Source organism: Polyodon spathula, unplaced genomic scaffold (genome assembly GCF_017654505.1).
Source record: "Polyodon spathula isolate WHYD16114869_AA unplaced genomic scaffold, ASM1765450v1 scaffolds_2165, whole genome shotgun sequence".
NCBI classification, from domain to species: domain Eukaryota; kingdom Metazoa; phylum Chordata; class Actinopteri; order Acipenseriformes; family Polyodontidae; genus Polyodon; species Polyodon spathula.
Window position 1 is genome coordinate 1 of NW_024473639.1, and position 11,190 is coordinate 11,190.

General features: G+C 34.6%; 2 protein-coding genes across 2 annotated transcripts; both read left to right on the plus strand.

The window, feature by feature from the left end:
- Positions 1–277: 277 nt before the first annotated feature.
- LOC121310433 (E3 ubiquitin-protein ligase TRIM69-like) lies at positions 278–3,362 on the plus strand. The gene is made up of 3 exons (XM_041243612.1): positions 278–505; positions 615–730; positions 1,517–3,362. The coding sequence occupies exons 1-3, from the start codon at positions 486–488 to the stop codon at positions 2,041–2,043; spliced, it is 663 nt and encodes a 220-aa protein (XP_041099546.1). The 5' UTR covers positions 278–485; the 3' UTR covers positions 2,044–3,362.
- A 2,827-nt stretch (positions 3,363–6,189) lies between these two features.
- On the plus strand, positions 6,190–10,915 carry LOC121310432 (complement C4-B-like). The gene is made up of 5 exons (XM_041243611.1): positions 6,190–6,305; positions 7,980–8,172; positions 9,930–10,146; positions 10,633–10,703; positions 10,807–10,915. The coding sequence occupies exons 1-5, from the start codon at positions 6,241–6,243 to the stop codon at positions 10,894–10,896; spliced, it is 636 nt and encodes a 211-aa protein (XP_041099545.1). The 5' UTR covers positions 6,190–6,240; the 3' UTR covers positions 10,897–10,915.
- Positions 10,916–11,190: the final 275 nt, after the last annotated feature.

The following is an 11,190-nucleotide window of genomic DNA, read 5'->3' on the forward strand; positions in this document are numbered from 1 at the left end:
TTTTTATTTTCTTGTTGAATTTGTAGTGGCCCATGATCATTTAAGCATTGTACATAATAAATAAGTTGTTACATAAAAGCCATGCTAAAAGTATATACCAGTGCCGTGGTTACATTTGTGGACCTGATTGGCTGAGCAATCTGCAATATTTAAGAACAATTCCACAAATACCTAGAATTAAATTGTGCTTGGCAAAACAGGAATATGGGGGGGGGGGGAATGAAGTGGCACCTTTAGAAGTGCCTGTGGAGCAGTTAATATGGCTTGCAGTATAAGTAATGCAGTGATCACTCAAATACAGTTTGTATTTGCATGCCCATGTTATAGAGGGATTTTCCTGTGTGTTTTGTAGCAGTGCATTTGTTACAGAGTGTGTCTTCATGTATATCAGTATTTTATTGAATTCTGTTTGCAGTTTATTAGAGGAAAGAAAACCTTAACATCTACAGTAATGTCCATGTTTTCTTTTTTTTACCCTCTAGGTTATGCAGAAAATAGTTTCCAGGCAAGTGTTTTGTTCGTTTCATAATCTTTCGCTCTTTTTTTTTTTTTTAAAAGTACATTTTCTTTTTTTAATTGATTTGTATAAATAATATATCTTTGTTCCACCGTAGACCCCTTCAGGACCCAAGTCACCTTCACCCATCTACGTGTGAACCAAACTGGGAAGACTTTTCAGGGCCTGTGCAAATCATGCTATGGAAGAGAATGTTGAGTGTTTTAAGACCAGGTACTTTTAACATAAATCTGTTGATCGTTGAATATATTGCGAAGTAAATGTAAACCAAGGGTATTCGTTTTTATATATTTATTTATTTATTTTGAAGTTTAATCAATTCATTTATTTTATTTTTATGTACAATTGTTGAATGGTGAAAACAGCATAAAGTGCTCCCCTATTTCATTTTCCAACTAATCATGAATTTTAGTTTAGTTGAATTTATAATAAGTCCTAGTTGAAATCAAATTCTAAGTACTAATCTTTATAAGTTAGCAAAGTAACATGAGAGCACTGTATAGTATGTTTGAAAAACCTAAGTTTTCCTAGCAGAATTTCAGACAACGTCTAAAAGTTTTTGGCATTCCTATATACCTAAAACTCTGTTTGTTTGTTTATTTATTTATTCATTCATTCCAGACTAGAGCAAATTGAAAAGTAATTGAAGAACTTAAAATAATTAAAATAACTACTTGCAGAATGGAGTCATTTGTAGTAATTGACACCTGCATTTTTGAAGATATTTTTATGCATATATTGGACAATTCCTTAATTTGTTTATCATTTCGTTCACAGTAATTTACATGAATTATAATAGTAATTTAATATATAATTCAAATTATTGTACTTGCTTCATCTTACTATGCAATTCAGAAATTGATATCATAAAAAAACTTGTTTATAAACTTTTTTTTTTAATGAAATAAAGGCTCCCATAATCTGAGGTAATTAATATAGGTGCACCATTATGAAAATGCATTTCTGCAAATGTGTTCTTCTCTTTCTGCTTTATTCCAGCTCCTGAAAATCTCGTTCTTGATCAAGATACTGCTCATCCTAACCTCATCATTTCAGAGTATAACACTACCATGGAAGAATCAAGGGGCCGTGTGCTTGAGCCTGATTTGCCACAGAAATTTACTCGCTTTCTGGGTGTACTGGCCACCACGGAATACACATCCGGAAAACATTACTGGGAAGTAGATGTGAAGGGTAAAGGAGTCTGGTATCTAGGTTTAACGGAAATTGACAGCAACCGTAAAGGTTATGTCAATCTTAGTCCTTATGATGGATATTGGAGCATCTGTCTTCAGGATGAGATGTATGCCAATGATGAACAAAGAGTGTTCATAAAGCAAGACTGGTCTATCTCCAGAGTTGGAATGTTCCTTGACTACGATGCAGGGCTGTTGTCTTTTTATGATGCTATTCTCATGAAACATCTGTACACCTTTAGACAATACTTTGATGGCCCTGTGTGTCCGTTTTTCAGCCCGGGCAAAAACGATATTGGTAGTCGTATGAAAATTTGTCATTACCATTAGATGAAATAAGACAACTGGCAGCAAGATTTAATTATAATCAAAGTCATTCCACGTACCACTCGTGTATTCGATGGTAGAGATTGTGTTATTTTCCCCAAGTGGGGGAAAAAAACAGATTTTCCTTCTAATACCAGTACTTTCATAAGCTGTGGATACCTGTTCAGTAAGAAAAAAAAAGTGTGATGATTTTCTGGCTCTAAAATGAGTCCAGTATAAAAACCACAATTATTTTATTCCACAAACAACAAGGTTTACCAATAAGCACCAGTAGCCAAGAAATCTGCTGATCAAATGAGCCCAAATACACCAGAAGCCAAAAAAGTGGTTTGTATGCATCAGATGTTGCCAGGGCAATAAAAGCTTTGTGTAAAGCAGGGCTTCAGGAACCAGGTCCTCAGGACCTCAAGGTCTTATGGTTGTCATTCCAGCTGATCTCTCAGTTACTGCACATGTAGTTGAACTAATAATTTGCTTAGTTAGACCTTTTTAATTGTTTTCAGCTTGGAGATGTAAAGTCAACGATAACATTTTAGTAGAGTGTTCGCTGAGTGTTTATAGAGTTAAACATTGCAATATGTTGTCAAAACTCTCGTCCTGCAAAGAAGAATCGTGTCTATAGTGACCGCTCAGTTGAATCCATGTGTAAATATTTTTTACAAGGTAAGACCACCTGTCTTCTATATTAGCAATTTACTATGTTAACTGTATATTTGTGGCCATTCCTTGCCTTTAGAGTTGAATTAGAGGAATGCTATGATCCATTTGACTAGCAGAGAGATTGCAGTTAGCTTTCACAGGATAGCTGTTTATTCAACTGATTTAAACATAGGCAGATCTAAATACCGCTGTCTTAAATCATTAAAATATAAACCTTACAAAGTTATGTTTAGATGTGCGTCTGTTTAGATCAATGGAATATACCCTGCTGTATTTTGAGATCTACTATGATTTGTGTGTTTTCTGTTTGTTTTTTCAGCAGTGATTCAGCAATCTGGGTCCACAGTTTAGTTAAATACAAATTTTATGTGTATAGTACGTTATAGACCCCTGCATCAGCTGTCTCTTGAAGTAATTAGCTGCCCTCCTTTGGTGCCCATTAGACTGCTGATTGCACAGTATGACCTATGATTGAGTGGTATGATACACAGCTATAGTATGATGAATTATTCTAAGTATGTTTTTCGTTCTATGATATGTTGCTTTTCAAGTTTTTTATAAAGCTTCTGTATTGACTGAAGTACTTGTGAGTAGAAATGCCCACATTTTCTGTAAATAAGTCTTTCCCCAGACTAAACTCAATTAAAATAATTTTTTTAAATATATGTAATCGTCTTGAGTATTTTGTTTGTAAGTGGTGTTCTGAAATCAACAGCAGCATACCATTCTGTATCACAGTCAAGCAGGAGTTACACAACACACTGTATTATTCCAGTCACCAATGTTAGTAGCACTGCAATAACGCTCATTGTGGTTCATGATATAAATCCCAGGTGGTCCATTTAAAATGCCCATAATCAGATTACTGCGTATATATCGGATATATCGCGGTCATGGAGTCAGCTCCCCATTTTTACTGTCTAACTGCACATGCCTTGCTGTTCGCTTTATTTTGTACTGCACTCCACAAACAAAACAATTAACAAAGTATTAATATCTTACTGTTATCCTACACACTCGCATTGCACAATAACATAAAGCAAATTAAATATCTACCTGCTGATGTGATTTTTATTTTAGCCAGCAAGGTGCTCGCTTGTGGCAGCAGCAATGCACTAGCAAAAGTCACAGGGCAGGGGCATAGCTCCCTAGCAACAAGCCTGTTAGGAGTGGATTATTTCAATGCAGCAGATTTGGGCATTTGAGAAAGGAGGGGAAGACTATAAAATATTTCTGAAATGGGACTTGATTTTGGGTATTTGTAATTGTTACATACGGACTAGATGGTTGTTACATTAGCTAGATTAGGGTAAATCCCACATTGTGTATGACAAGTATATCCTCGATCTCTGTGAATGTTTACAGTGACTTGGCACGCAGAATAGAACTATTTTTTCTAGAATGTTGATGTACTCATACTGTCATCGTACTGTACATTCCTAGATTTTGGAAATTAGCGTTCCAATCTAGGCTAGTGCCAATTTGGCATAAATACGATTTAACAACGTTCATTAGGTCAAAATGCGTAGTTCAACGGACAAATCTAAGAATGGTCATTTTACTGAGATGAAATACACTTCTGTACCTCCTATAACCCAGTCGCAAGTCTTGTTTAGAAACGCTTATTGCACAATTTTAGAACAAACAATGGAAGGGCCAGTGGAACTTGGTATCCCAAAAAAAGAAAGCCAAAAATGTGAAAGGTTTTTTGTAAACCTGTGTCATAATAAAAAAAATAAAATAAAATTTAAGACAGAGTCAAGTATTTTTTCCAGAACACTAGCGCTACACTCATAGCGTGCTACCTCTATTTTTGTTGTAAACATAGCCATTGTTTGATTAAGGATTACAGTATGCATTCAACAGAACCTTGGAAAGGGTAGAACTCCACACATCCAAGAGCTCTGCCTGTAGGGTGGGTGTTTGTGTGTTTTGGTGGTGGTTGGCAGGAATGGGGTTAATTCATGTCCCTGCCAAAAACATGTGAGAATGTGGCTGCTCCCAAATGGAATAATTGGTCTTAATTGGGAGCAGCCACATCATATAAAAGGAGAGCCCAGGGGTCCATTAAGAGACTACCAGGGAGCTGGAACTAAGAAAAGGTACTGTGTGGATATTTTTGTTTGATACTGGTAAACGGCTTAGCTGTCCAGTTTAGTAGTTTATGACCTGAAATTTTAGTTAGCACTCCTGGAAGGAGTTAGGGTTTTTGTTTTGTTTCATGTTTGAAATAAAGGTACAGGCCTGCCCTGTTTAAAACCCTTCCTGTGTTTGTGGAGTGCTGTTCTTTTACACGAAAAGATAAGTGAAGATGGTCCTGCATGTGACAAGCTCAGCCTGGTTCGTCACACTGCCCTGGAAACTTCTTTTCAAATAAAACTGTTTATTCCTTTATATTCATGTTAGTGTTTTTTGTACCCTTTTGTACAGCGATATCAGCACTATGCTTTAGTGCGAGAGGTCCCGGGTTCGCGCCTGCCCTCTGACTGTGTGGATTTCCTCGCCCTGTGTGATGTGCCCGCTTACGGGAACCAAGATTGCTACAATATATATCTACTAGAGCCAAAATAATAAAAAATGAATAGCACTGATAATATTTTAAAAAAGAAAATGTAAATACTATATAGACATAAACATTAGTGGCCATGGAGCCAAATGATAACAAGTCTTAAGTATAACGTAATGAATTAATTATCAAATAAAGAATACAAAAGCAATAAGAAAATAAGAATATTAATGATATAATATAGGTAACATGATAATCCAAGTTCTTCATTAATACCTTCTGGCTGTACTGTCTTGAGATAGAACATCCATTTTGCTTCACATTGAATTAGTTTTTTATTCAAGTCACCCCCTCTACAAGAGTGAAATAATCTTTGTATACCGCAGGTAAAATGTTTTGCAACCTAGTTCATAATTGACAAAGCTGAAAAGTTTAACTATGATTTCTGGGAAGTCATGTGACACTTTTCCCAAAATATCTATTATCGTGCCAATTTAAACCAAATAGATTTTTTTCACATTTTTGGACTATGGAACTCTTCACACTCCAATTGTTTTTTCAAGAGCCATGGATACAAACCATATTACATACAAGACATAAAAAAGGATGTTTTGTTGAAACATTTGTGATTGATTTCTCCTGGGCTCATCAGAAATATTGAGATATATAGATTGATCAAGTCAACCACTAAGTCAAAAAGACAAATATCAACCTCAGCCAACCTCATTGACCCAACAACCCACATGTATTGGGTATAGCTGCCTTGATCTCTACCAGCACGTTGGTACATTTCATTAACTTTGAATCAATTGAATTTAGTCCTCAAATTTCCCTCAGTGAATTTTTGGCTACCCTACAAGCATGAAACTAAGCAGAGGCATACTAAAGATGTACACCTGTTATCCTGTTAATAAATTAATAGATAATCTAAAACAAACAGAATGCTTGATTATCTGTTTCTACCAGTGCTGGGTTATTAGAAGATCTATGGATATGATCGGACGAGCAAGAGAAACAGTAAATGTTAAACCGAAATGAGTTTTCTACTACTGCTGCTTTGCATTTCTGCACTGATACCAGTAGCTGAACAAAAACCATTGTGAGTATAATTCATCTACCTGATGTTACCTATGCTTATGTTTTAGTAGCTAGTAGTGCAAATAGTACATCCATTTTATCCCAAGAAAAGAATGAAAATGGAGTATAGCATTTTTTGTAAAATGTTCCTGAGATTAGTATTTATTTATTTAGTCAATAAACAACAAGCCTGTTGCTCTGTATAATTTTCAATAGACATGAAAAGTAAAAAAAATTTAAAAAAAAACAAACATGTTAAACAGAGGGGGAAAAATGAATACTCTAACAGCCTACGAACAACTTTTAGTAAGCTAGGTTGGGTCAAAACAGATGATGGTGGTTTGAGGTTTACTGGCATGTAGTAGTATATCTCCACTTAGTTCTTAATTTTGTTGTATTATTTTTGAAAAAATAAATAAAATAAATATGTATTTTTGGGTGGATCACTTCAGGCTATTTAAAATGCATGGTGTGTTTCAAGAGTCTGAAGTCCCATTATCTTTAGAAGGCATCTACTGGTGGGATAATAACCAGAACTTGAATGTTTGAGATTTATAAGTTCTGAAATCTGTGTCCACAAAAATGTCCAGTACTGCCAGACATTAGAGTGTATTTTGATACTGAGAAGAAGCATTTTCTTCCACAGTACTGTGAATCCCCTGCTGTTTAGATTGGTTCAATAGACACCATCAACCTTTTTATTCTATTTGATTGTATTAATTAAAAGATACCAATATTTATATTTAAATTACATTACAACTAAAATAAGTTAATACTCCAAGTTCCAGTAATAGCAATACAAATTGGGGGACTGGGTTGGGATTTAAACTATACATGGAAGTGATCAACTTTGTTCACTACACTCCTAGCATTAAAAAGGAATCCAGACTTTAAACTAACTCAGGGAGATATTGCTTTATGCTTCTTGGCCAGACTCCATGGTCAGTGAAATTGCCTCCCAAAAAAGTCTGCATTTGATGATTGCTTCATGTTACATAAAAACAGTATTTGTGCGTATAGTGAGTTGTGTCAACTATGTGTTAGTAAATGTAAAATCCATGTTTCAGAGGGGACGTAGATTTTTCTTTTTAAAAGAAGCCCCCATGTTTGAAGGCCATTGATTAGTTAGGTCATTAATGATGATGTAAACAGAAACAACAATAGACAACACACATTATAAGATATTAAATAGGTAAGAAATGAAATATTAAGAACATGGAGGGTTTAAAATATGCCCTTACGTCTGACATGGCTCATCTTACAATTCTTCAAATACTTAATCTTTTGATAAATCTGCTTTGACTATGAGTCCAGGGGCTGAAATTGCTTGTCATAGACATATGCAGTGAAGGCTAGATCAGCTTAAGTTTCTTTTTATCAGTAAGTGCCAGCACTATCTTTTGCCATCAAAAAAGGAACCTGTATTGAAAATAGTTGATCAGTAGGTGGTATTTGAAGACGCTTCAGTCCTGGCATATCAATCCTATTTTACATATATCTAAGATGAGCAGCTCCTGAACTCAGACGAAAGGACCTTGACAGGTTTGTACTGTACATACAAAGAACAAACTGAATCTGAGTAACTGAACAAAGAACCGCTCAATGAGTGTGAGCATCATACAAGGTAAGGGGACAGTAAGGAAAAACGACATACTCTAGTAACATGATATAATAACATGTATTTTGTTCATTTTAGATGCTTAATCACTGCTCCAAACATTGTTCATGTTGGAGTGGATGAGACTGTGTCAGTTCAGGTGCATGGAGCCACGAATCCTGTCAATGTTGATCTTTTCTTTGAGGATCAGATAAACAGACGAAAAGTGTCAAGCGAAGTTCATTTGTCTCTCAACGAGGGAAACAAATATCAGGGAATTGTGAAGTTGAAGGTGAGTGCTCCCGAAACAAACCCAACAGACTTGTTTTTGTGAGTTTTTCATTATGCCTGGTTCAGAAGTAATCATTTAATTTTGTGTTCTTTCAACAGTTGAGTCCACCTGCTTTTGTACTACTTGCAATTATATTAAATTGCCATTAAATAGCAACAGAACTCCATGCAGATTGATTGCAGAGGTTATAAAAAGGAGGTGTAAAAAAATTGCACTATCAAATTGCATTTGTTGTTGTACAACTTTAAAGTGGCTGTAGTTAACAAAATAATTCTATAAATCATCAATATAAATATTTTTGTATTATACTAGGTAAAGAAAGTTACTTTTTCAATTGAAGTCACTGTTTAAATGAAAATATATGTTTGCTAGCATGTGTTGATTTCAAACTGCATGATGTTCATTGAATCAGAATAACTGAAAAATGACCATTGAAAACTGTTGTGGTAGAGTGACGTTGCGGTCAAGTCTGGTCAACGACAGGAATAGCAAACCCAGAGTCGGTAACTGCAGTTTAGCGCTTCAGCTCACTTTAATTATTTACAAAACAAAACAGGAACAAAAGGTTTAAAATAAAAAAACACTACAAAAACAAACAAACAAAAAAAACATCACAAGCTATCACAGTGCACTCTTTCTTTCTTTCTTTCTTTCTTTCTTTCTTTCTTTCTTTCTTCCTTTCTTTCTTTCTGTCTTTTACACTGTTCAGGTTTGGCGATGTCTTGACTGACCTCTCCATGCCCCTACACACACTCCAAACAAACATGTATTTTGTTCTTTTTGTAGCATGTGGTCAGGGGTTGACTGACAATCAATCAATCCATCACCTCCTGGCCACATGCCACACTTTTCAATTAACCCATTCAAACATTCCACACTTTTCAATGAAACAATGAAATAATTTACCAATTTACATTGTGTGGCTGTGCAAACGGCGGCCATCTTGACTAAAGGCTGTTCCTTCACTCTTGAGTAACGATGGCCAACAGCCACCAAACACACACACACACACACACGTGCAGAGCGTATGTTTTAATTAAAAATGTTTTATTTATAAATTATGAATAATAAATATATAATCTGTGTATTATTATCACTTAAGTTTTTTTCTTGCAAGTTTTATAACATTGTTTTCTCAGAAAATATGCCTTTGTACTTTCTTCAAAACAACCCCCAATTCTAAGTTCTGAGGTTAAACTATAAGAAACCAATAACTGAGAAAGGCCATGTATCCCTCCAAAACAACTGAAACATCTTGCATACTATTAACAATGTTATGGGAGGAATATGGAAGGCCATATGGGTCAAAAACATTATTTAGAACATGTTTGAAATATGTTATAATTGTTATTATTATGTGTACTAAGTATGTGTTTTAATTAAAATTAGTATATATGTAAATTATCTGCATCGGTACACCGTCATTTCAATAACACACAATTATACAATCACTCATTAGAAGTTTGCATTATTAAGCTATTGTTTGAATTTGATTAAAAATAGGTTATGAAAATTGTAACATTGAACAACTTGCAGTAGCACATGGCCTTGGGCATTGAAATAGCGGACCACTTGTATGGTTTTGGTTTAATTTTCAGACTGATCCAATTAGAACAAGTAGAAATTATTTCACACGTGTGGCCCTACTGAATAAAACGGTTTTGACCCAAATGGCCTTCTTTAAGTATTTCTGATTTATTATACAACCCCCTGTACATTTGTCTTCTACATTAAAATGTTTTCTATTTTACATGTAGGTGGATCCAGAATTAATTAAAAACTTGGAAAAAGCCAAACGCCACAGGTCGCCATATGTCTCTCTTGTAGCTCAGAGTACAGATCTTTTTGAGAAAAAATATGAAAAAGGTGAATTTATTCTTGGAAGCATGAAGAAAGCAAATATCCTCTTGTCAACCAGAAAGGGCTATATTTTCATTCAGACAGATAAACCCATCTACACACCAAATGAAATAGGTAATGTATATAAAATAGACCTATCAATTACCGGAAAGCTAGTTAGCTGGTGACCAGCTAAAAATGATTGTTTGTATTTTTATGACTTCTTACTGGGATCCCAGCAGGTACATACAGCCCCAGTCATAGTTTCATTATATACCACCGGGTTCATTTTCTTTTATTTAATAAGTTGTGTGATACATTAGTTAAAATATTATTCACTACTAATGATATGCCACCTCACCGATGGACATTTGAAAAACAGTTTGGGCAAGAGCAATAATTCACAGGTGAAAAGAGGGTCTTCCAGCAAAATAAACTCAGCCAATGGAAACCCGAAATGTGTATGGCCATTTTTCATTTGACTCAAGCACAATGTCTCAAGTATAATTAACACACACATGGAAATACCCCCCTTTGAGTGATTAAAAAAATGTAATAAAAAGCAAAAACTTTACAAAATCATTCCTGTTGCAATTAACCATTTCCTGTTTTAAATTACAGTCAAATTCAGAATCTTCACATTAGATGACTACATGAGACCTACAGAAGAAACGATTAAAATCAGCATATTTGTAAGTCAACACTATGAATTTTTAACACATAATATTGACCTCTCTAACATTATTATTATTATTATTATTATTATTATTATTATTATTTATTATGTTTCTATAGAATTCTAAAGGTTTGCTGGTCTACAATATTTGGAAGAACACCAATCAAATTATTCAACAATATCTAACAATCCCTGATGTTGCACAGTAAGTAACCCTAGACCTTTAAATACTCAACATTTTCTATATTTTATTTTGACTGTTTTTTGTTTGTTTTGTTTTGTTTTTTATTTTGTGAATATTAGCAAAAGGTACAGCCTAAGCACTCTTCAAAATCTTTATTACTGTATATTAAAAACCTCAGACCATTATCAAAGCATCAAAAGAAGTCAGGCATTATTTTCTGTTCTAAAGTCATTTGCCATCTTGGAAGGGTAGAAGTATGACCTCGTTTAGTTGCCTTGAGGGCAAAGGACCGGAAAGGTCAGCTTCTGCATTTGTATGA